Source organism: Cryptomeria japonica, chromosome 4 (assembly GCF_030272615.1).
Source record: "Cryptomeria japonica chromosome 4, Sugi_1.0, whole genome shotgun sequence".
Classification (NCBI taxonomy): domain Eukaryota; kingdom Viridiplantae; phylum Streptophyta; class Pinopsida; order Cupressales; family Cupressaceae; genus Cryptomeria; species Cryptomeria japonica.
Window position 1 is genome coordinate 488163316 of NC_081408.1, and position 27281 is coordinate 488190596.

Genomic DNA, 27281 nt, shown 5'->3' on the forward strand with positions numbered 1-27281 from the left:
TGACGACTCACATTGGAGTAAAAGTGGATATTCATAATCCATTGACTATGGATGAAGTCTTTGAGAAAGCAACTAAACAGGAACAGAAGTTGCAACAATTGGCAAATTTCCGAAAGAATGTGAATAACAAACCAAGTTTTGGGAATAGGAATTTTCAAAACAATGATCATCAGAAGGGCAATCGATAGATAAGGAATCTGAAAAGAGGACCTAATACTCAAGAGAAAGGAGGAGTGAACCAGGGTGGAAACAAGAAAGTGAACAATGACACCAACTTCACTAATTCCAATACCAGGCAGAACTTTGATAGGAATAGATTAGGTGGACACCAAGGACCTAGAGATGGATGTTACAATTGTGGGGAAAATCATTATGCTTCAAACTGTCCACAACGTTCTACAACTCAGAGAAGAGGAAATCAGCAAGGAGCTTCACAACATCAGATTCATGCAGCGGTTGACAACCGCCAGGCTGACTTTCAGGCTTTACCTACCCAGATGACAGGTAAGCTTTTTGGTTAATCAGTTTCTATTTTGATAGATACAGAAGCTACTGAATGCTTTATTGATCCTAAAGTAGTTTCTAAATTACCTATTAGACCTGGTTATATGTCACATGCATGGATGGTTCAGTATGGAAATCGAACAGAGAAGAGGGTAGATTCATGTCTATTTTGCAGTGATTTAGAGCTTCCTAATTTCCAAACTCAGGTTAATCTATATGTAGCACCACTGGGATCGAATGATGTGATCTTAGGTATCAATTGGTTAACTAAGCACAAAGTTGTAGTAAACTGTGAGGATAAGGTTGTTAGTTGCATAGATGATTTTGGAAATCCAGTCGAGATTCTTGGGTCTCAAAAGCCTCTTGAATTGAGACACATCTCAGCTATGCAACTCAAGAAAGCCCAAAGGAAGGGATGTTCCATTTTTGCTGTCATTGTAAGTGACTTGGATAATGCCAAGAAAAGCCCTAAGGATTATCCAATTCTCAGGGAGTTCTTGGATGTTTTTCCAGAAGACCTTACTAAGTTACCACCAAAAAAGGAATTTGACTTCTCTATAGAACTCTTACCTAAAACCGAGCCACAATTGTTTACCTCACTGGGTAAACAGGAAGAATAAAGAAACTGAACAGCAATGCACAATGCAATTACAAAGGAAGTACCAGAATAAGCTTTCCATTAATGTCAAAAGATGTTCATATTATAATTTGTCGTCCACATTACATGTCCTCCAACACCAGGAGGTGGTACAATATATGACAGCCGAAGGGGTGCGACACAACCGTCGCGACTCCAACTACCTACCCGTCGGCTAACTGACTATCAATAATTAACATTACTAAACTATACATTTTTTCCGATAACATCATCCCCCCCAAAAAAGAAGTCGTCTCCGACGACTAACAACAAAATGGAGACAATGCATATATACACCCAAAACAAAGTCAAGGAGGGGGCTGAGGAAGCATCCCTGAAGTCGAAGGCTAGGATGCTGGTGTCTGGGCCGCCAGGCGGGCGCGGAGGTCATAAACCTGCTGAGTGCGTGCTGCCACATCCCGCTCCGCCACCAACACCTTCTCCAAAGCCGTCTTCACCATATGCGCAGCTTCCAGCAACTCCTCCTTGGTATCCGCAGACTCTGTCATACCGACCAACTGAGTCTGCAACAAACCCCGCTCTGCAGTAACAGCATCCAACTCCTGCTGCACAAGGCTCCGCGCACTCTGCTCCTCCGACAGGCGGATGTCAACCGCAACCTTCTCTGCACGAGCTGTCTCAAGCTGTGCTAACAAATGCGTCCTCTTGGCTGCCCAGGAAGCCTGCTGTCTGGCGAGATCTCTCTCTATCTCTGTACGAGCAGCCTCGCGGACCGCGGACTCATGCTGTGTCTGCCGCAGTGCATAGTAGGCATCCCTGTAAACCTGCTCAATCTGTCGGACGAGAGTAGTCACCCTACCCTCCACGACGGGCTGAGGCACACTCCAAGCCTCAAGCATTGCATCTATCTGAATAGCTGGCCACCCCTGTGACTCAAAGCATGTGGCAAAGCTGTCGAACAGCCTAGCCGCATAAACTGGAGGACCTGCTCTAATTCCTCCACAACCTGCTGCAAAGCTCGCGTCTGAGCCGTTGCCACCACTCGCCGACCCCTCGTCACCATATCTGCTAAGTAAGCCTCAATGTCCTCCCCATCCTGCCCCGAAGGCTGGGACCCCGATATAGGTGCAGGGGGCTCTAGTGGGACCAAAACTGCTGCATCCTGCTGGCACGAAGGTGTCTCCTCTACCCCCGCCTGCTCCTGGATAGCAAGGACGACTTCCCCTATCTCATGCCCTGCTGCTGGTACCGATGTCTCACCTGATGAATCCTCCAAGTCTACCACCTCCATCAAAGGCTCTCTCCGGGGTGAGAATACAGCAGCTCCTACTGGTGGCATCACCGTCATCTGAAATCGCCGGGTCAGCCAACTCCCCATAGCCTCCACAGATGGATCCGTACTGAACACCTCCGAGCCTCTCTCCACCTCGAAAGTGTGTCTCTCCAGGGGCTCCTCCAACAAAGAGGCAGACACAGTCACTACTGCCTCGGATCCCACAACGTCCAGCCGCACCTGAGGCTCTGCGTCGACCACCTCCCTGTGCTCCTCTTCTGCCACTACTTGCTGCGGTGATCCACACGACTCCGCCGTGCCTTCTGTGCGTGCCTCTATGGCTAGAGGCGGTCCCGCGGGTGGCGCACTAGCCTGCGGAGGTGGTACAATGGAAGGTGATGCCACCTGCTGCATTGGCCCAAGTGCAACGGGTGTGCGGCCCTCCCCAAAAGCTGGAATCGACGTGCCTCCCACTCCCGCGGATGACCTCACAAGTGTGCCAAGTGGTAGTGAGGGTGGCGCAAACAAGACTCGCTCCCCCGCGGGCTCCATCCTCCCCTCTTCTGTCGCCCTACTACTACTATCCTCCGCCGAATCTTCTTCCTCCGAAGTCTCTTCGCTGCTGGAAGTCTCTCTTCCACTATCAGGTTCTGCTGAGGGGGTCTCTACTATCCTTTTCCGTTTCGCGGAAGAATGGCCAATGTCAAGGTGCCTCCAATGCATGATAGGAGGCTCACCTACAGCCAATGGTCTCTGCGGCTGTATCTCCAATTCTGCCTCCGGTACTACTTCTCGCGTGGCCTCCAGAAACAATCCGATGGCATAGTGGGGCATGTAAAACGTGCGATGCTCCATCCTCAAGAACTCGCACATTCGCTCTGATAACAATGTAGCCCAATCATACACAACGCTATTCAGAAGTTCATTCATCAATATGATCTGCGGTAGAGCGATATCCGATGCCCTACCAGACCCCGTCAACCTGCTCTTGAGGACGTCCATTATGCACCGCCAATGGCCCTCTGCAACAAAAGACCTACGCATCCCACGGCTCTTCGTGGCATCAACAATGCTCTCCAATTCTGTTGTGGTCAAGTCTCGGGATACTCTTTTAATCCAATATTCTTTTTCCTCCCGTGTCATCTTCTTAGCTTTCAATTCCACTTTCTTGCCATGCACTCCTGGAATGCCAAACACCCTCGTGAAATCTGCCGGTTTGAAGGATATCGTGATATCCTTCCCAAGGTACTCAAAAGTACTCCTCCGTGAATGGCTATCAAAGGTATCAACCATGAACCGCAGTGCTCCCTCGTACTCACGGATAGCAAACACAGGCATTCAGACGGCCCACTCCACTCCTGCTTTCCGAAGGCTCTTCTTCACCAAATCATCATCTGGTGTATCCTGCCACCACTTCCTGCATTCGGACCCATTCAATCCCTCAAAGGTGATATTATGCGAGGTCAATGCGTTCTTCCCTCGTGCGGCATGCTGCTGTGGTGTCTTTCTCTTCTGCCTGGCGTGCATTGTGCTACCAGCTATGCGAACACCCGAAGGAAGAACTCGCGTCTCCTTATTTCTATGGCTGCTATCCTGCAACTGTTTTTTCCAATTCCTTTTTCCTGCAGACTCCATTAATTTCCTCCTCTAAATGATTCTTGATTTTAGCCGTGTCGTTGCAAAAGCCGCTAACTGCCTCCGGGCAACTAAGACTGTGCGGAGGTGATCCCTTGTATGTGCCTGTGCGTTGGGCGTGCGGTAGACACCGGGAGGAGCCAACCCAAGCTTGTCGCTGTGGACTTGTTTTATGTCTACGTGCCCACCGCACGGTAGACTTTGTTCGTGGCTTCGCGCTGCCTGTCCGTGGTATATGTGCGGTGCGTTTTGTTTTATTGACCGCACGGTGTTTTCAGAATCACAGAAATATCAAGCCCCAGGTCCAGTATGTTGACAAAAACTATCAATAAGAAAATACATATCTTTTCTCAGAACCGGGAAGATGAAATAAAAAAACCGCAAGCAATTTAACGGTATGACTTCTGGAAACGGGCACGGGCATCGCGACCACCGAACTTCTTGGGCTCGCAACGGCGGGGATCAGCGACGAGCAATGCGCGGTGTGCGGCGTGGTTTTTTTTGTTTTTTTTTTCCTTGCGCGGCGTGGTGGCTTCTCGGTGTGCGGCGTTTTACACTTGCGCGGCGTGGCGTGGTGGTTATGTTCATCGGCTGCTTTGCGCGGCGTTTATATTTCCGCGGGCTTCGGTGGGGGTTATAGGTGGTGCGGTGGACACCGCACGGTGGTTCCACCGCGTGGTGGTCACCGCACGGTGGACCCCAAGTTATATATATATATATATTTTTTTTTTATTTTTTATTTTTTTTTCAATTGTCGAGCTGCCTGCTCGCCTCCAGCCTCTGATGATATACTTTAAGTTTTGAGCCATTGACAACCTCTGGAATTTCTTGTCCGTTGAGGGTCCAGAGTTTGACGGATCCGTTTGCTACGACCTCTCGGACCCTGTAGGGGCCTAACCACTTGACCTTGAACTTGCCAGGCTTAATCTCGTTTCGTCCATTATATTTCAAGACTAACTGCCCCGGGGTGAACCTCGCCCGCCGAATGTGTTGGTCGTGCCAATGTTTCCTTCGTTGCTGGGCCACGTCTATCACCCATTGTGCCATCAACCTTCGTTCATCGAGTTTGTTTAGGGCATCCAGGCGCTCCCTCAGGCTCTCCATATCGCCAAGTTTATTCTCAATAGCAATTCGAAGACTTGGCACCATGAACTCCATCGGTACTACCGCTTCCTGTCCGTACATTAATTGAAATGGTGTCTGGCCCGTCGTCACTTTGTAGGTGGTGCGGTATGCCCATAACACCGACGGTAGTCGCTCCTCCCAATCTTCCTTTTCTACCCCGCACGACTTATAGATGACCGAAACCAGAATCTTGTTGGTCGCCTCCGCTTGACCATTGGCCCTCGGATAATACGGACTGGACAAGGAGTGAAAAATTTTGAACTCCGTCGTAAGGAGTCTCACCACATGGTTCACAAAATGGCCTCCTCTGTCACTGGTTATCTGAAGCGGAATTCCATATCTCGTGATAATTTGTTCATAAATAAATCTGGTTGTACTCACAGCGGTGTTATCAGGTAGGGCCCATGCTTCGACCCATTTTGTCAAGTATTCCGAAGCTACCACGATGTATGTACATCGCCGCGGTCTGCTGACTTTTAAAGGCCCCACAAAATCAAGCCCCCAACGTTCGAATAACTCTTGTGCCGCCGAAGGGTTTAATGGCATGAAGTCTCGTTTTAGTGGTTTTCCGACCCTCTGGCATGTATCACAGCTTCCGACCCATTCTCTGGTGTCGCTGTGTAGCGTCGGCCACCATAGTCCGGCTAACAGTACTTTCCTGGCCGTCGTGTCCGGCCCCATATGACCTCCTGCGGGTCCTTCGTGTGCTTCCTTCAAAATCCCCGGTATCTCTTCCTCCATCACGCATCGGCGGAGTACTTGATCTGTCCCCATTTTGTAAAGGAGTCCATTGATCAGTTGGAACGTTCGGCTCCTTAGGACCAATTTGCGTCGTTCCCCTGGTGGCATGTCCCGAGGGAACTAGGACGTCGATAGGTACTCGCCAATACGAGTGTACCAGGATGGTAAAACCGCAATCCGGAATAAGTGCACATCCGAAAAATCATCATTCACCCCCTCCGCTCGTTCTCCCAACTTGATTCGTGACAGTTGGTCAGCGATCACATGGCTCTTCCCTGGCCGTACTATAATGTTGAATGTGAAATCTTGTAGTAATAACAGCCACCGACTCACCCGTCCTTGAATACTAGGTTTATTCACCAAGTACATCAAAGCTTGGTGGTCTACATAGAAGGTGAAGGGTGTCGCCAACAAATAATGTCGGAACTTTTGTACTGCGTAAACCATGCCGAGCGCTTCCCGTTCAGTTGTACTGTAATTCCTCTCAGCTTTCGAGAGTAGTCTATTGGCGAAGTAGACCGGGTGATCCAACCCATGATTCCCAACTTGTGCTAATGTTGCACCTATTGCATAGTTGGAGGCGTCGACGTGCACATGAAATTCTCTGTCCCAGTTTGGGTAGGCCAATATTGGTGCCGCCAACAGTCGTGATTTCAATTCCTCGAAGGATTCCGACTGCGTCGTTCCCCATACGTACGGTTCCCCTTTTCTTGTGAGGTTATCCAGGGGGTAAGATATCTGGGAGAAATTTTTTATAAACCTTCGATAATATCCGATGTGTCCCAAAAAAGATTTTACCCCGGAGACATCCTGTGGGGGTTCCATCTCTACAATCACCCGAACTTTATCCGGGTCTGTTTTAAGTCCCGCTTTACACACTATGTGTCCGAGTAGTCTACCCTGAGGTACCATGAATCTGCATTTCTTAGGGTTCAGTGCGAGTCGTGCCCTTCGGCACCTGTCCATACATTCTCCGAGTGCCTTCAGATGCATCTCCTCCCCACTGTAGATGGACCAATCATCCAGGAACGCCTTGAAGTTACCCACGGACATCTTATCAAAAATATGGAGAATCATTCGTTGGAACGTTGCCGGAGCATTGCAGAGACCGAAGGGCATCCGGTTGTAAGCATATACTCCGTCCTCCACCACAAATGTCGTCTTCAGCGTATCTTCCTCCGCTATTGATATCTGATTATAGCTGGAAAATCCATCCATAAATGAAGAGATTTCATGGCCGGCCACCTCTTCAAGAATAGAGTCCGTGAACGGTATGGGAAATGGATCTTTGATGGTAACTGCATTGAGTCGCCGGAAGTCGACACAAATCCGGATCTCGTTACCATCCTTTTTGAGAGATATTACGATGGGGGATACCCATTCGCTATTCTGCACCCTAAAGATAATCTTGGCCTCCAGCATTCGTTCAATCTCTTTTTGTACTTTTGCAGCATAGTTTTTATTCATCCTGTACGGTCGCTGCCGTACTGGTATTGTGCCTGGTATCAACAGAATACAATGAACACATAACTCCAGTGGGACTCCCTTCAAATCCTTATAAGTCCATGCGAATACATCTTTGTACTCGGTGAAAATCTTGAATGCGGCCGTTTTCAGCACTGGGTTCCAGTCATCTCCTACCAGAATGATTTTCTTATCCGTCTCCGTACCTAGATTCAAAGGTTTCACCGTCGGTTCTTCATACTTCATGGCCTCCTTGTTTCTAAATTGATGTGCGGGTACGGTGTCCATTGTAGCTTCTCCTTCCTTATACTCCCCGTATTCTGGAGGATATTGATCTGGCTCCTCTCCTTCTCCTTCGATGCTTAATACGTTACAAGAGGGTGAGAACATCTCATAGTCCTCCTGCTGCCAATGGAACAATCCGTTTAGTGAATCTGTGTCATCCTCCGAACAGCAACCTCCGATTTTTAATATGCCTTCGGCATCTGGGTCCATCCCCTCTCTCCCTTCGTCTCGTGGGTCATTTTCCCTCTCGGATTAAAATCCCAAGGAAGAGACAAGTTCCTCGCTCACCAACTGCGTCCGGAGATCAATAGTGAATTTCTTGCCTCCGCTCTCCATCGAGAGTGTACTTCGTTTCCAATTGTGGTTTGCTTTCGCTGCCACCAACCATCCTCTTCCAAGTATGGCATCATACCCTTTCTGTTTCAATGGAATGACCACGAAGTCGAGTACAAAAGGTTGTGCACCCACAGTGACTTGCTGTGCCATCAACATGCCGAGGAGTTTAATCCCGTGCTGGTCTGCACCTAGCAGATTAAACGTAGGTGGCCACAGAGTGGGCTTTCCTAGCTTTTTCCATGTGTCCTCCGGAAGGACATTTACTCCGGAACCGCCGTCTACTATAGTATCCGTCAGGATGGTGCCCAGGATACCCATCTCCACCACGGTTGGGTGTCGGCCATTGTTGACGGTAAGTACAACTGGATTTGTTGCCGAGTTTCCTAGTATGGGAGCGTCCATGTCTCTCGGTTTGGGTTTATCAACCTTTGTGCCCAACAGCACTGTCCCCAATTGCGGTATGGTGTGTAGGAGGTCTTCCAATTTCACAGGTACCTCCATTTGGAGCATCTGTCGTACAATGTTCTTCTCCGCGTCTGTGCAGTAGGGTCCAGATGACTCGTGTGTCTCTCCCCGTTGGGCTTTCATGGCCCTTTCTATTTCCTCCCTTGCCTCCGTCATTCTCTGCTTCTCCGTCCGGGGATGGGGGTATCGGGCTTCCTTTGCCTGCCCTCGGGTAAGAGCAAGGATGGCTTCTTTACCCCATGTGTTGCCTTCGATATCAATCAGATTGGCCCCTACGCCAGACTTCGGACAATCGGCATCTTCATGGTCACCGGGGCCACACCACCGACATAGCTTTTGAGCGGTGTCATTGTTATTACACTCTCGTGCGTAATGACCCCATTGATTGCAAGCCCTACATTGAATCATCGGGCGTCCCTTCGCATCGTATTGGACCCTGTTTCTGGTGGAATTATTATTATTCCCCCGTCCGCCTCGTCGGTTTCCTCAGTAGCCTCCGGAAGATGCATTATTGTTTGAATCCGATGTGGAGGGCTGCTCATGTGCAAAGAGCACTTGCTGGTTACGTGCCTTCAGATTGTATGGGCATTCCTTCGTAGAATATCCCATGATCTGGCAGATGTCACAGAATGCCTTCTTGGGACAGGCACCCTTTGTGTGGCCGCTCTCCTTACAATCCGTGCACCACAGTTCATCATCCTTGCTTGTGGCCCCCTTCATTGTCTTAAACTCTTTTAACATCTGTTCCATATCCTTCTGAAGGGCCGTGACTTTCTTCTTCGGCTTCTCATCACTGCTACTCTCTTCTTCCAACGTATCATCTTCAGAGGATGACGAAGATCTATTCTTCTTCTTTTTGGCCGTCTTATTTTCACTTTCCAACTCCATGGCCCGGTTGTATGCATCATCGTAGGATGTCGGAGGCACAATTTTCATCTTTCGTCGTAGCTTAGGGTTCAGACCCTCGACAAACCACCGCTTCTTTAAGCCATCAGCCGGTTGGCTTTCCATCTTTCCGACTAATTCCTTTAGTCGGCAGCCATATGCCCGTACGGTCTCCTTCTTTCCTTGCTTTGTTCCATAGATTTCGGAGACTATCTCATTATCATCTCGGAGAAGCCGAAATTCCTTCTCGAATGCTTTCTTCAATTCATCCCACGTAGTTACCCCGGTTTTATCCAAGTCTGAATACCAGTCAATAGCCACTCCTCTCAGTGTGGCGGGGAACTGCTTCATCCATTCATCCTGGTTAGTCACTCCGTTGGCTGTCCAGATGGTTTCGCAGGTACGGCAATGCCGTGCGGGATCATCTTTGCTATCCCCATTGAATTTGGGCAACTTCTGTTTGGTCGCCATTGATGGGAGTCGTCCACTTGGAGGTGGTTGTGGCTGTGTCTGCCCTCCGGCGCTGCTCCCTCTGATGCCGCTGATGTCTCTTGTGGTGGTGACCAAAGGTACGGTGTTCTGCCTTGTACCTACCGTGCGGTTAGCTTCCCCTTCGCCGTCACCCGTGCCCGGCTCCATTCGGTGATCCTCCCTTTGTGGCGTGAGAGATAAGTTTTTGAACCGATCTCGAGTCTCTTCAACTAGTTCTCTCCGTAACCTAGTTTCCTCCAGAAACTCTTCAAGGCTTCTCGCTCTACAGTAGTCTGGCGACGCGTAGAAATTCCCCTGGGCTTCTGCACCTTCCGTGACACCTCCTTGGTTCCCTTCGGGCAACCCTTCGGCAAGTCGTCCTTCGGCAAGTTGCCTCAGCCTCCGTCTACGTTCTACACGTTGTTCCAGAATCAAAGCCTTCTGCGCAGCCTCCCACTCGTCGGTTTCTAATTTCTTATTTCTGTCTTTATTCAATAAATTGGGCATTAATTGTGGTACAATTTCATGTTTCACAACACATAAACCAAAACACAACACATCTTTATTAATTCATTCTTTTGTATACAATCAACATAATTCTTCTGCTTCTAACAGTGTTCTTTATTTCTCTCCCTTCACAATTTAAGGATTATTTGTCCTTCGTCGGTCTTCCCTACATCCGTCATCTTGGCGCTCATGAAATTCTCGTAAAATTTGCTGTCGTCGGTTCTCACGGTAGGTGTCTTCTCTGCGGTTTTGAAGAGCCAAAAATGCTTGAGCCAGAAGGTTAGGCAAATTGCTCATTAACCGATTCACCGCCAGGCTTACACCAAGCGCGCTCCACACAGCATCCTCTGGAACAGCCTCAATGGTGGCTTCCCTCCGTACGTGTGTTTCGATGGCCGCTTGAAGGATGCAAGAGAAATCTTTTGTGAGTGCTCATTCTCCTTCGAACAGTTCTTGGTGATCCTCGTCAGGGTTACTGCTCGTCCCCTCGGGCAATGGTTGTCCCATTATCCCTGTGCCATGTAGTATATTCTCGTCCCTCCCGAAATAATTTCGGCAACGGCGCCAAATGTTTACCTCACTGGGTAAACAGGAAGAATACAGAAACTGAACAGCAATGCACAATGCAATTACAAAGGAAGTACCAGAATAAGCTTTCCATTAATGTCAAAAGATGTTCATATTATAATCTGTCGTCCACATTACATGTCCTCCAACACCCGGAGGTGGTACAATATATGACAGCCGAAGGGGTGCGACACAACCGTCGCGACTCCAACTACCTACCCATCGGCTAACTGACTATCAATAATTAACATTACTAAACTATACATTTTTTCCGATAACAACAATCCAAGGCTCCATACAGAATGACTACCACAGAATTGTATGAGCTTAAGGCTCAATTGCAGGAGTTGCTTAGGCAAGGTTTCATAAGACCTAGTGTATCCCTGTGGGGTGCACCAGTAATCTTCATGAAGAAGAAGGATGGTACCTTGAGATTATGTATTGATTACAGGATGCTAAACAAAGTAACCATTAAGAACAGATATCCTTTGCCTAGGATAGATGAGTTATTTGATCAAATGAAGGGTGCTATAGTATTCTCTACGATACAACCAAATGAGGATTAAGGATGAGGATATTCCCAAGACAACATTTCAAACTCCGTATGGACACTAAGAGTTCACGGTAGTACTTTTTGGTCTAACAAATGCCCCAATAGCGTTCATGAACCTTATGAACAGTATCTTTCGAGATTACCTGGATGATTTTGCGCTTATATTCATTGATGACATATTGATCTATTCCAAGAATGAAGAGGAACACAAGAAGCACTTAAGGATAGTTTTGCAACGGTAAAGGATCGAAAGCTTTTTGGTAAGTTTTTGAAGTGTGCTTTCTTTCAGGAGAAGGTGCACTACTTAGGCCATGTTATATCTACAAAAGGAATTTTTGTTGATCCTGCAAAGATAGAGGCAATTGTAGATTGGCCAACACCTCAAAGTGTTACAGAGGTTAGAAGTTTTATGGGTCTTGCAAGATACTACAGGAAATATGTAGAAGGTTTTTCTAGGATAGCAGCACCTATTACTTCTCTTCAGAAGAAAGGAAAGAAATTTGAATGGACTGAGAAGTGCGAAGAGTCATTTCAGCTCTTGAAGCAAAAGTTGACAACAACACCAATCTTGACTATACCGGATCCAAATGGACACTTCACAGTGATTACAGATGCTTCAGGTGAAGGTGTAGGAGCAATGTTAATGCAAGGAAAGGTGGTTGCTTTTGAATCTAGAAAACTGAAGCAATATGAATTGAACTATGCACCACATGACTTAAAGCTTTTAGCTAGTGTTCATGCATTACAAATGTGGAGGCATTACCTTCTAGGGAAGGCATTACCTTCTAGGGAAGGCATTTGAGCTGAAGACAGACCACTTAGGACTGAAATACATCTTTACACAGCCTAACCTCAATGCAAGACAGAGAAAGTGGCTTGAATTCCTAAGTGAGTGAGATTTTGGTATTGAATATATCAAAGGAAAGGACAACGGGGTAGCAGATGCTCTCAGCAGAAGACGACATCTATCTGCTATGGTTACTACAAGGTCAAACTTGAAGCAGCAAGTGTTGCAGAATCTCTTTGAAGATGAGCATTACCTAAGGGTTAAGCAAGCCTTGGGAGTAGATCCTTCAGATCACCGATTTGATGGATATGAGTTGGAACTTTATGGTATTTTGAGATACCAAAAGAGGATGTATATTCCTAAAAGTGGAGACTTAAGGAAGTTAATATTGCATGAGGTGCACAATACACCCTATTCAAGACATCCCGGAGTGACGAAGATGGTAGCTGAATTGAGAACTTTGTATTTCTGGCCTAAACTCGAGAAAGAGGTGATTGAGTATGTGGCTCAATGTTTGGAATGTCAGTGAGTGAAAGCCGAGCATGTTCATCTAGCGAGACTTTTGTTTCAACATATCATACCTGAGCTTAAGTGGCAAGTAATCAGTGTGGATTTTATCCAAGGGTTACCTATGAGCAAGAACAAGCATGATACCATCTTAGTAGTTGTTGATAAATTGACAAAAGTTGCACATTTCATACCTAGGAATCTCAAGGACGGATCATTTATTCTTGCAAAGAAATTTGTGCAAGAGATATTCTGATTGCATGGTGTACCAGAAACCATCATATCAGATAGGGATACCAAGATGACATCTAGATTTTGGACAACATTGAATGCAGCTTTGGGAACCAAACTAATTTTAGTTCAGCATATCATCCTCAAACAGATGGCCAAACAGAAAGGGTTAATCAGGTTGTGGAGGATCTTCTACGGATGTACTGCATGGATCAGCAGTACAAGTGGGAGGAGTTTTTGTCTTTGGTTGAGTTCGCATATAACAACTCTTTTCATGCATCTTTAGGAATGGCACCATTTGAGGCACTCTACGGATGGAAGTGTCGCACACCCATTAGTTGGGATAGAATGGAAGATAGGATCATAATTGGTTCTGATTTGCTCAAGGAAATGGATAAGCAGATGAGGTTAATCAAGAGTAGGTTGAAGGAGGCAACCGATAGACAGAAAAGCTATGCTGATAGAAACGGAACTTTCAGACAGTTTGCTGTAGGAGATAAAGTCTTTTTTTGGGTCAAACCTCATAAGAGCTCTATCTCATTTGGGAAATCATCAAAGTTAGCACCAAGATATGTGGGACCCTTTGATGTGCTGAAGTCATTAATCCAATCACATATAGATTAGCTTTACCACCTGCTCTAGCTCGAATCCATAATGTGTTCCATGTTTCTTTGTTGAAGCCTTATCATCCTGATGCATCTCATATTCTTGATTGGCGATCTTTACAGGTACGGGATCCAAGGGTGGTGCTAGGGGAGCCCATCCGAATCCTAGACCAGCGTAGCATTAAGCTACGTAGCAGAGATTTTACTCAATATAAGGTCCAATGGGACCAATATTCTGAGAATAGTGCTACATGAGAGGATGTTGAGACGATTGACTGGCATTTTCCTCATTTGCTTTCTTAGAGTAGTATTTGCTTATTGCATGAGATACTTTGATACTCTGGTTATGATTCACATGTTGTGAGCTGGATAGCATGGATGCTACTATTACTGTTTATGTTTTGATTTGAGACTATGATGTGTGGTTATTATTTTATGATGTTAAGATACCTTGTGCTTATTGTTAGAATAATAAGACATCGGGTCGATGTCTCTTCCAAGTGGGGAAGGATGTCACGAACCGTATTTATCTATAATTATTTAATTAGGAAAATAATGCTTATTTTCCGCTTATGAAATGAAATTGAAATGGAAATGAAATTTTACGTGAAATTAGATGATAATGAAATGGAGATTTAAATGCAATGAAATGATTTAAATTGATTTCCTTTTTGATATGTAAATGCAATTGAATGATTAGTATTATTTTATTATGAAATTGGGGATCATCATTGCTAATGAGCAATCAAATGCAAGTGAATGCAGGAACAGGTGAACGCGGATGAAGGCAAGAACATGGTTCAGGTAGAATTGTTTTAGTTCTTGGACTTCAATAGAATAGATGGAATCTCACACACCACATTAGATCTTGTTGAATGCATCTTGCATATATGAGTGTGTTAAATGACTTTGAATAGAATGCTTGTTTAATTTTGGAATGATGAAGTTCTTATACAACTGCTCAAAACTGAATTCGTATTTAATGAAAAATAGATTGATTTGAATATTTTTAAAGTGACTATGTACGTATTTTGATTCATTGTTAATATATTAATAATGCAGATGGAGTTTTATATTCCGAATAAATGGATAAATGCTATGTTTATTTCGCATCATCAATTTATGAAATATATATATATATATATATATATATATATATATATATATATATGTATATTAGTGGTCTTGATATACATCTATATATGTATATTGGAATGAATGACATGAAGATTAAATTAATTGATAGTATACATACATATATATATAAATATGCACATTGACTTGCAAATTGTATGCATTTATTACACTGAATAAGGTAATACGAAGTGGGAGTCGATGTTGATATCAACTATTCCACGTAGCATGTCGTATGGCAAGGAGGGAAGTCGATAGTCAATATCAATTGTCCCAAGCAATCTCGTAACAACTGCCCAAGTAGCAAGTAAGCCATTTTTGTAGAGTCGAAACCCCACGTAACTCTGTATGTATTAATTACAATAGCAGTCGATATACAGTGATCGACTGTGTGTTGCCAGCTGAACTCATAGAGTTCGAAGTTGTTTAGGATTACAATTGCCAAGCACATGTGGTAGATATTGGTTGCCACTTGCTGAATTAACTATGACGTGCTAAGTATTTAGCAGAGGACATAGTCAATATGGTTAATGTGAGCCCAAAACTAGGAGAGATTGTAGTTGGAAAAACAATATAAATAAGACTGTTGTCTTGGTAAAACACACACAACGACAGTCAGAAAAGGAAGCAGAATATACAAAATTCAGAAGGAAGGCAGAAAAAAGAGAAGATACGCAATCAGTAGATTTTCACAGAAGAATCGGTTGGAATACAACAGAGCTCACAGGTAGGGTCTCGTTCGAATGATGTTTTATTGTGGAAATATAAAGAAATAAAGTTTGAATATAACTAGATTAAGATGAAATCGTAGGAAAATATTAGAATCACAGTTTTTAAAATTCTGAATATGAAAATCATATCGATTGGCATCAAAATACATTTCTTGTAAATTATATATACGTATATGCACTAAGGAATTATTTCTCTAAATTTGTTGATATACATAAGTGTAAATCTTAGAAATTAGACAGCCAAACCTTCTAGAAACATATAGGAGGATAGAGAACTTGTGCATTGTAAATTTTGAATTTAGAAAACATAGAAGATGAAATACTATATAATGAGTTATTGTATGTGGAAGCCTATTTTGATTTTTATGAGAAATAGATAGAAAGAATGTGTACTCATAACTTCTATTTCTGCGTTTTATATTCATATATATGCTAAAATGTGCATACATGCGTTACACCTTAATTTTAATTCTTATCCTTGATTTACTTAAAAAGATAGAAGTGAAAGATTGTTCTCTTATTAGATACAATTGGTTGTAAACGAAAGATTGTTTCATCTACATCTATTTAACGAAAGATTGTTTCTTCTATATCCAATTAACGAAAGATTATCTTCTTTTATATTCATTTTTAGATATCAAACGAACAATAGGAAAGCTAGATATGATTGTGTTTGTGGGGAAAGTTACCTTCCGGGACGGGTGCCGAATGTGGAATTTATAGAGAAAATAGTTTGCTTTTCCAGACTATGGTTATTTGCTATGCATGGCATCATACTCGGCCGAGTAACTTATTGACCATTGAAATAGATGGATTTAATTATGTTCTCTACCATATCCTTGTTATGATCTTGCTTGTTTCCTATATGAATTAGAAAATAGAAAATGAATGTATCATTCTAGGCATGCACTTTATCGAATTTCTTTTGCTAAGCAATTCGTGCAAGGTCGGGTATTCTAAATAGATTAAGAATTCCGGGGAAGTGTATACTTCAAGGTTGGGTGGAAAAAGCACCCGAATCTTGTTCTCGTCTTAATCCTAAAGATTGCATTGAAGATATCTTTGGATTGCAAATCAATGGACGCATCTCATCCTTTACTTTATTTGAACTTAAGGCATTTGAAAGGCCTAAGTATTGTATGTAGATATGATTGAGATACTACTTACATTTTCTTATCGGATAAAGAATCTTTACCTCTTTATATAAATTTCGTGTTTATTGTGATATCATTAGTATGGTGATTTAGAGCTAAGGATGGAATAGTGGAGGTAAATAGACTTATTAAAGGAATTATGAGTTTATTTAAGAATAAAGAGTATTTCTTTTTATTATTGAAGTTAGAACGTTTTACGTCTTTACATTCTAGGAGTTAGCAAAATTATCAAAAGAGTATTATTTTGGCTTATATTAATGATTAAAGGATCAATTTAATTATTATTAAAGTTAAATGCTTTAATAATATTAAATTAAATTAGAAGGTTATTGAAAGGGGTATTAAATGCTAAGACATTTAATAATTTAAATCATACCCTTTGAGGAAGATATATTAAGATTGTTTTTTGAAGAATTGGAGAAATTGTGAGCAAGGGTTTGCTGCAATTGAAGAATTTCAGGCTTCTGGGAACGAAAACTTCCAAGAGTTTGAATGCTTGCAAGTGTGGAACATCATCCAAGAGCATTGTTTCAGGAGGCTTCATTCAGAGGCTTCAATTGAGCTAAATTTCATAGAATTTGACAAAGGATTCAAGAATATATTCAAGGATTACTGATCTGCAGGTTGAAAGCATTCTAAAAGGCAAATTTGAATAGTTATTGTACACATTTCAAGAGGAATATAATTGCAACTTTCAGCCATACCAATTTGAGGGTTTCAAGTGGAAGTGTGTGGCTTTCCTAGGGCACGTTTTAGACCAAACAAGACTGCAAATAATAAATTATCTATTGCCAGGCAGTTCAATTTATTTCTAGCATTATATTTCAGCCATACCAATTTGAGGGTTTCAAGTGGAAGTGTGTGGCTTTCCTAGGGCACATTTTAGACCAAACAAGGCTGCAAATAATAAATTATCTATTGCCAGGCAGTTCAATTTATTTCTAGCATTATATTTCAGCCATACCAATTTGAGGGTTTCAAGTGGAAGTGTGTGGCTTTCCTAGGGCACGTTTTAGACCAAACAAGGCTGCAAATAATATATTATCTATTGCCAGGCAGTTCAATTTATTTCTAGCATTATATTTCTATTCCAAAAACATCAAATCAAAAATAAAGAGCAATTAAATCAAAAGTCAGAAAATATCCTTCAATCAAAAAATTAAAACCTCAAATCAGGGGGCGGGCGAGGGATATTATAGTGGTATCAAAGCACAAAGTATCCTGTCAACCTGTGCATTCAGTTGTGATTCAAGATTTAAAAAAAGAAATGAATACTCCTAGTAAATCAATTTCAGAATTGATAGATGAGCTTACCAAAATAATGAATGATCTTGGCGTCAAAGGCTATGGCAAGTTAATATTTAAATCCAAGCATAAGGAAGAGCTTGGAAATAAATCATTTGAATCCAAGACAGTGTTATATATTCCAAGCACAAGGGAGAGTCAAAAAAATAAAACATTGGAACCCAAGGCAAATGAAAAGGGTTCAAAATTTCTGATCGCAAACAGTGAATCTTCAACCACACACAGTCATAGACTAAAGTGTTGAAGGAGGGCAAGGAGTTACCCTGGAAGAAAGGTTAGTGAAGAAAGAAGAGTCACTTGCTGGTAATTTGCAGCCTACAAGTGATCATAAGTTGAGATCATGTTCGCAAGCTCACTTCCACCATATGAGAGTTTGGATCAAGAGGAATCACATATTGCACCCTTGAGCCTTCATGTTGATCACAAAGAAGGAGAGAATGCAAACATGGATCGGCCACTTTGAGATGTTGATAACATGACACAAAGCTATGACAACAATTCTGATTTTCGCAACAGCATTTATATTTCCTTGCAACATCATGATATAGCAGCCTTTTCACATGAGGATGATGGTGTTGTACAATCTTCTTTTGATGGCACTCAATATTTGGGTGTTAAAGATGAATTATGTGTGGTGGATTTGTGCGACAACATTCTGATTTTGTATATCAGATCATGGAAAATAGGCACCAGCTTAATGGAATGAGTTTCTTGGTAGGAAACTTGGAGGTAGAGCTATCCTACGAGATTGATCACACTAGTGCATATGAAGATGTCTCCCAATCAGCCAATGATGATGACTCCACATCTTATGTGATTGCTGATGCTTATGCCGGTCCGGGTGATCTTGGGGAAGATGAAAATCAGTCATCTATTGCAGCTACATCGGAGAGGAAATCTTCATTGGAAGGTGCAATTTTCAGTCATGGAGAAGAGGTTGCAGCAGGTAATGAAGTTGAATCTCAGTATGATGCTAGATAAGATAGTGCAAGTGCCTCACAAGGATGCTAGACAGCGAATGATGAGCAGGTAGAAGTGGTTGGTTGGGGGTGGATGTACACTTTGAAATGAATAGGTGGGGAATATGTTAGAAGCCCCTAGGTATAAAGATTTTTGTTGTCTATTACATTGTGGTGTTGTCCTGGGGGAGTTGGTTTCACTTTTAGCTCCAGTTTATCTGGTAATTGGGCGTTCATATTTTTGTAATTTTGGATGGGTTTCTATAGCTCTGTCCTTCAAGACCATTACGGTCATTTTTGTAAAGTTCTTTATATTTGCTGTTAACTTACGCTTTCTCTAAGGGCGGGGTGCTCAATAGTGTCCCAAAACTAAGTAATCAAAAAAGCATATCTATTTAGTATTTACATTCATACAAAGAACATAGACAGGTTGAGAGACATCCTTGACAAGAGGGACAATCATCCCTAAACATAGAAAGAACCAACAAGAGTATTTAAATATATGCTATTATACAAGCTCTGTCTTTTTTGACTAAAAATGGAGATCTGAAAACTAAATTGTCAACTATTGCTCAGATTGAAAGTTGGGTTAATCAAGCAATAATTATTGTTGCTAGCTGCATTGATCTAGATTCCTTGGAATTTTTGAGATGCTCAGTGGACAATATCATGCAATTACAAGTTACTAACATTGCAGGAGACAAAGAATGCATACTTTTGAGTTGCGTGAAGAAAGGTTCTTGCACATCAATATGAAATTTCGCCCTCTGAAGCACCTGAAGGACAAAAAAGAAAACAAATCATTTTTCATTGAATAACCATCAAAAATGAATCTATCAAGCTTTAACAAAAATGAATTAATTCAGTGAAGTTATTTACGTCTATTAAGTGAGATCCCATTTTAACAATCATTTTGATCCACTCGTCCATCTTCAAAGTCAATGTCTCATCCTCGTGCAGTCCTGGCATAGATGCATTCTCTCTAACAAATGTTCCAGAAGTTATGGATTCAGACAATGTAGATGCTATTTGTTTATACAATGGGTAAACTGGCACTCCTTCCCTGACAGCTACTGCAACATCAGCTGATGAAAAGAAAAACGGTCAGAAAATGCATAAATGCATATAAAAGGCAGCATATGTCAAAAGTCCTGATACTTCGATGAGAAAGACCAAATGAGTCTTCCTAAAATTAGCATAATAAAAAAATTGTTAAAAAAGTATAGTTTTATAAATCAAAAATTATCTTCAACTGGATATTTTTTTAGTTAAACTTATGATGTAACATCATTAAATACAAGGTGAAAAAATAACAGTCTAGCTATCAATTTGATTCAATAAGCATAAATTCAATTTTACTCTGTAAGAACAGTTCTAGTAAAAAGATTTCATACTTTTAATTTTATTTTATTCTATGACTAGCTCCTGAAAGAGTATGTCATAGGCCAAAAGCCTGTATGTTAGATAAAATTTTACCTTGCTTCAATTTATTCACAGCCGAAACATGAGCAGATAGAAAAAATTGATGAGGTTTGGTTACAAAATTTTGAAATTCAGGAGCCAAAGAAAGACTAAGCAAATCCTTTTTCAATCTCAAGGTTGATGATTCCCTATTAGATCATTTGCAGTTGTATTTAAAATGATAATAAACCCTATTACCTTAATGACCTTAATCAGTTTGTATTAATTACATTGTGTGCCTAGCTATGGTGACATAAGTCATCCATTGTGTAATTAGATACATGCTTTTATCTCTATATCAAGTTTTAGAAACTCAAGAGCCAAAGAAAGACTAGACAAATCCTTTTCCGGTTTCAAGGTTGATCATTCCCCATTTTATCATTGGCAGTTGTACTTAAAATATGGTAAACCCTATTGCCTTAATGACCTTACTCAGTTTGCATTAATTACAGTGTGTGCCTCACTATGGTGACATAAGTTATCTGTTGTGTGCTTAGACACACATTTTTACCTCCATATCTACATTTGGGCATCTCCACCTCTCTTGTTATCCAAAGCCAAGGTCAGTGAAATATTGGTAGCAAGAATTGCATCCACTCCTTTGGCCTCAGATTAGTACAACTCTGGACCGACAAAGTTGGTAAAAAATGGTGAACAAGATAAAGGCAGTTTTTGGGCTCCCCCATATAAGAACCCCTAATGATCTCTCATGCTCTTGATTTTGTCTAGATTTTCTCTGAATCTATTTTTCTTGTCCTCGATTTATCCTTGTGGCCTTTGGATTATGTTTTTAAATGGCCCCAACACAAATTTAAGTTGTTGCAGAAAATTGCATGAGGTTTCCTTGGGTGCCCCAACAAAGGTCACAAGTTTGGGCAAAAACTATATCATGAGATAATGCTCCTATATGCTATGAAACAGATGTCACTCTACATTTTGATTCTTATGATGAAGTTTTGATGTCTATCATGATCATGCTATCATAGGTACTTTTTACAAGTATATCCCCTCTAAGCAAATGATTCACAACAAGACCTAGACGAAATAATAATCATATAGTTGGAAAGTCTTGTATTTGTAGCCTGAATAGGAGTTTTCCCCTTCTTATTTTTTATGATGTAGAAACTACATTTGTTTTCTTAATTGGAGGCCTCAGGCCTATAGAAATATCTTGGTGTTTTGTCACCTTAAACTACCAAATTTTTGGTATCTCAATCAACCCAACTAGAATGTCAAGATGGTTCATGTTTCCTAGTTTGCCTCTATAGTTTCAGATACCTAGAAATTAATTGTTCCAATTACCAAATTCATTTGGCATGATCCTAATCATCTTTCTTAGCCTGCCTAAATAAACATGTCCATTCAAGTTAATCGAGCCTCTAAGCTTGAATAGTGTCTATATATTGGGCTGTGGGAATCTTGTTTTATTCAAAGGTAGTGTCTATGAATTTGCCCACTATTCAATTATGAAGTATATGAAAATACGACTTCCAAACAACCGAACCCTTCATTTTATGAGTGGGTTTTAGTGGCCTCCGGAAATCTTCCCAGCATTGTAAAATGACACCCACCAAAATAATGGTAGGGAAGCTCAAAATGTCTAATCATTACAATGACCAAGCAATCGTATTTGTTGGGGTTGACAAGATTTATAGATCCTCTTTCTCAAAGATAATGAAAACGTTCTCAAAGGAGGTGTATCCTAAAGGTCACAAGATCAAGTACTACATGACGTATGCAATTCAACAACACATCAAAGCCAGACTAGGTGAGGTCCAAAATTGTGTGACTTGAAGGAGAGGATTCAAAGATTCAAACCACAATGGAAAATATGCAAACCAATGAAGTATTACTAGTTCAATACTAGAGCACTCAAAGGTGCATGTAGGAGAGCCTAGGTTTTAGTCCTATTTGGCCTATATTTTCCAACAATACATTCAGATCAAAGAATATAGCAAAATTATAAAATCATGACAATGGTTGACAAGTTAACCAAGTTCGCCACATTCATAACTTGGCTAATTCACTAAAATCATATTCATTTGAAGATGTGGGATAAAGCCATGAAGACATCATTTAGAAAAACAGAATGGAAATGTATGAATAGGAATACTATGGTATTTCACATTTAAATATAATTGCCGAATATGTGCATATGGGTAGTGTCCCCGAACCTATGAGCGAAAAGGAGAGATAGATTTCCTAAATAGAGAGATTGAACATGCTTGTAAGCCCATGTTAGCTTCATCAATATAAGGCCACACATTTCTTTTATGCTTCTTTCAAAATGCCAAGCAAAGTGTTTTTTGAATGTTAGGCAAAACAAAAAAAACAGCAATTCCTAATTTGTATAGTTTTAAAGAAATTATATTGTGGAAAACTGAAAAGAAAAAGAAAAATAAAACTGGTAAAAGACCTTTAGTTTTCCATATCAAGGAGGACTCTTTGGTTTGGGTTAAAAATGTTGCAGGCTCCTATTCGGTAAAAGAGGGGTACAATTCTTTGGTTCAGGCCCCTTTGCCATCTTGTTGGCCTACTAAGCTTTTCTGGCATCCTGCTTGTCTTCCAAAGGCAAGGGCTTTTGCTTGGTTGGCAGTTCAAGATAAAGTCCTTACTGGAATGCGATTGGATAGGCTTGGGATTACAGCAGTTTTTCCTTGTGTTTTTTGTGGTTATTGTATGGAATCGGTGGATCACCCTTTCCTGCTATGTCCTTTTGCCTCTGAGTGTTGGTATTGGCTATTTGATATGTTAGGATGGTCTTCTGCTCTCTGTTCAAATCTTCTTGCACAAGTTATCTCCTGGCCCTTATTGTTTCCCTCTTTGTTCTATTCATCTCTTTGGGTTGTCGCTCCATCTCTGCTGATTTGAAATCTTTGGCTTGAAAGGAATTCAAGAATCTTCAAACATAAATCTGCGACTTTGGCAGACATAATTGGTAAAATTCAAGCTTCCATTAGTGAAGTGGTGCTTGCTTTCATTCATAGAAATTTAGATCATCTCAAGTCCTTTTCTCATTGGGATAATTGGTGTGAGACATGGACCAGCTAGGACTCGAACCCAGGACCTTCCATACGTTGCTGGAGTTCTCTACCACTGAGCTACTGGCCCCTCTTGGCCCAGTCCATTGTCGATCCGGGTGTGGCTTATTTCCAACACCAACACCCCCCTTTAAGCCACACCTCTCGTGTGCTTGGGGCTCCTAGCCTGGCCCTGGCTCTAATACCATGTAAATGTTATTGCAATTTCCAATTCAATGAACAAGTTATATGCTAGATTGTGTATTTTCAATTTTGGTATTATTACTATGACAATAATATTATTGTATTTCTCTTCTGCAGGTCTAAAGGATGAACATTTATCGATTTCAATGTCATGCCTTTTCTTTTGAATGATGTATATGTAGCAAGGTAGCCACGATCAAGTGGCACCTTGATCGGGCATGTCTTTTAGACATGTCCGACCAAGATGTCACTTGGTCGTGACTGTCCACATATTTGCTTCGGTGTTTATGATGACTAATCGGTGCCATGTTAACAGATCGACATAAACACACCCGATAATGAATCGGTGTCAAAGCAAATGGTAATGGATCGATATGAACACACCCGATAATGAATCGGTGTCAAAGCAAATGATAATGGATCAATATAAACACACCGATAATGAATCGGTTTAAAGTAAACAATAACAATAACTGTTAGCATTATATGCTATCGGGTTAATACCCCGATAGTATATTAATGCTAATTCAGATATGAGTCGACATTAATATGCTATCGGGTTACTAGCCCGATAGCATTTAGATTGACGCTTAACATAGTTAAGTAGGTCGTCAATCTAATCCATCATTATCCAATATCAATATCATAATCAAGATCAAAGTTACAGTTTGATAAACATATTCAGTTCTAAAAGCATAAATCAGATAATCTAACAGAATGGAGGAGATTAACGGGTTAGGAAAATCTTATCTTTGCAGAGGCTACTAATGCATTAACACTCCCTCTTAGCTTTGAAAGATAGATAAAGTAACCTGCATCACATTTCTTTTTACATAGTGTCAGTCTCCAAGAATACATATCATCTATAAATATGATATGAAGTATCATCAGGACATAATATGCAAAGATAATATATCACTCTAAGCATGTGATATAGAATATCACCTAACCATGTGATATAAAAGATTCATCATTTCATTATGACGAGATATCACCTCAACACGTGATATCAGTATTGCCTAAACACACAATACTAAGGATAAACATATGAGGATGGTTAGATCCCCATCTTATCCAGGTTGTGATATGTGCACAAACATTCTATACAAATATTTTATCACAACACAATCATGGCACATCCATGACATACCAGAGATCCAACATGACACTGGTTTAGAGAATCATAAGATCGTCACCTTATGATGTCTGCATACAAGTGTTCATAATCTGAGAGATCGTCACCTCTTAAATATAAACACAGGGGGTCAAACCCAGAATGTCCCAACATGACAAAAGAAGTTTTACACATTAAACATCTTATTAAAGCAGATCACCTTTCTATCATACCTAAACCTTTTCTGAAGTGATCAACCTTCACTCTGGAAAGTGGTTTGGTCAGAATATCTGCAGTCTGATCTCCTGTGCTAACATATTCCAATTTGATCACATTTTTGTCTACCATGTCTCGCACATAATGGTATGGAATCTCAATATGTTTGGATCTGTCATGAAATACTGGATTCATAGAAAGCTTTATGCAGCTCTGGTTGTCACAATGGATGACAATGGGTTTCATAGGTTCACCAAATAGTCCCACAACCAACTTCCTAAGCCACACTTCTTCTCGGGCAGCCATGGAGGCTGCAATGTATTCGGCCTCGGTGGAACTTTGCGGTACAGAAGATTGATTTCTGCTGATCCAGGATATCATGGCTAATCCCAAACTGAAGCAGCACCCAAAGGTACTTTTCCGGTCAATCACACTTCCAGCCCAATCTGAATCTGTGAATCCGTGTAGATCAAGATCAACTTTCTCATACTTGAGACCAAGACTTAAGGTGCCTTGTAAATATCTCATAATGTGTTTTACTGCAACCAGGTGTATCTCCTTTGGCTCGCACATAAATTGACTCAAAGCATTTACTGCATAGCAGATATCTGGCCTTGTATTTACTAGGTACATAAGAGACCCAATCATCTGTCAGTATAGAGTGGGGTCAGTAGAAGGTGATTCTGTTGTTGCTTCTTTAAGTTTATGAAGATTGGTTTCCATGGGAGCGGTCATGGGTCTGCAGTTTAGCATTCCAAATCTCTTCAGGATGTCCAAGGTATACTTGCCTTGGTTTAGAACAATGTTATTAAAATTCTGCCATACTTCCAACCCTAGGAAATAATGAAGGAATCCCAAGTCCTTCATATCAAATTCTTTGGATAGCTCTTTCTTGCATTGATCTATAAGGTGATCTTCTCTTGTGATTAATAAGTCATCAACATATAAAATCAATATAAGCATATCACCTTTATTCTATTTGTAGCAGAGATTAGGATCTACATCATTTTTAGAGAAACCCAGTTCTGATTGATATGTGTCAATTCTTTCATACCAGGCCCTAGGGGCCTATTTAAGCCCATATAGAGCTTTCTTGAGTCTACACACATGAGACTCTGCATGATGAATCTCAAACCCTTCAGGTTGCTCTAGGTATACTTCTTCAGATATCTATCCATTAAGAAATGTTGTCTTTACATCCATTTGATGTACCTTCCATCCCTTTGCTGCTGCAATGGCTAGCACAGTCCTTACTGAGGTATATCTGGCTACTGGAGCAAATGTTTCTTCATAGTCTATTCCTTCCTTTTGGGAGAACCCTCTGGCTACAAATCTTGCCTTATGTTTTTCAATACTAACATCTGTAGCATGTTTGATCTTAAAAAGCCATTTAGAAGAAACAACAAATTTCTTAGTTGGCCTAGGAACAATCTCCCATACATCATTTTTCATTATGGATTGATACTCTTCAGACATAGCATCCTTCCATACTTGATGTTTAAGGGCATCTGTTACATTGTTAGGTTCGTTTTTAGATAGATCATTCATAAGAGCAACATAGTTAGTGAATTTATTAGGCCTTTTGCTTTCTCTGAAGGTTCCTGAAGGAGCAACAAACCTCTGAGCTTCTTCTACTGTTTTGGTGGCCCATAGTGGTCTTTTCTTGAGATTTCTAGGTGAGTGTTCATTTTCATTTTCAGTTTCATCTAGATTCTCCCTCTGAAACGCAGGAATAGGATCTTCATCTAAGTTAGAAGTAGGGACATAGATTTCAGGTTCTATGAAGTTTTGAGCTCTTTTGAAGGCTATGTCCTCCTCAAAGATTACATCCCTACTTAGTTCAATATTTCTTTGACCAGGTACATAGATTTTGTAGGCTTTGGAGGTTTCACTATATCCTACAAGCAATCCTCTTTTTCCAGAAGGCTCTAGTTTTAGTCTTTTTTCTTTAGGTACATGGATATAGACAGGACACCCAAATATCCTAAGGTGGTTGATATCTGGCTTAATTTTAGTGAATACTTCCTCAGGAGTTTTGTCTTCAAGATGGGAGTGAGGGCATCTGTTCTGTATATATACAGTGGTGTTGGATGCTTCTGCCCAGAGATTTGAGTTAAGGTTTTGATCTAGAATCATGGCCTTGGCAGCTTCGACTATAGTCTTATTTTTCCTTTTGACTACCCCATTTTGTTGGGGGTTATTAGGTATAGTAAGCTCCCTCTTAATCCCATTATCTCTACAAAATTCTTTAAACGAATCTGATGTGTATTCTCCCCCATTGTCAGTTCTTAGGGTTTTAACTTTGTTTCCTGAGTGGTTTTCAGTTAGTGATTTAAATTCTTTAAACCTAGAGAGGATCTCTTCTGATTCTTTACTTTTCAGAAAGTAGATCCAAGTCTTCCTAGAGTAGTCATCAACAAATATTACATAATACAAGAATCCCC

At 41.3% G+C, this 27281-nt stretch overlaps 1 protein-coding gene across 7 annotated transcripts in view; it reads right to left on the minus strand.

The window, feature by feature from the left end:
- Positions 1-27281, minus strand: part of LOC131060393 (uncharacterized) — a 337900-nt gene that overhangs the window by 298747 nt on the left and 11872 nt on the right. For all 7 annotated transcript variants that reach the window (XR_009110349.2, XM_057993610.2, XM_057993609.2 and 4 more), the window contains exons 2-3: positions 19702-19907; positions 19538-19598 (exon numbers count right to left, since the gene is read on the minus strand). Coding sequence is in view for 6 of the 7 variants with exons in the window: in XM_057993610.2 (XP_057849593.2) it covers positions 19538-19598; positions 19702-19907 (267 nt within the window). In the remaining variant the exon portion in view is untranslated. The remainder of the gene's footprint in view (positions 1-19537; positions 19599-19701; positions 19908-27281) is intronic.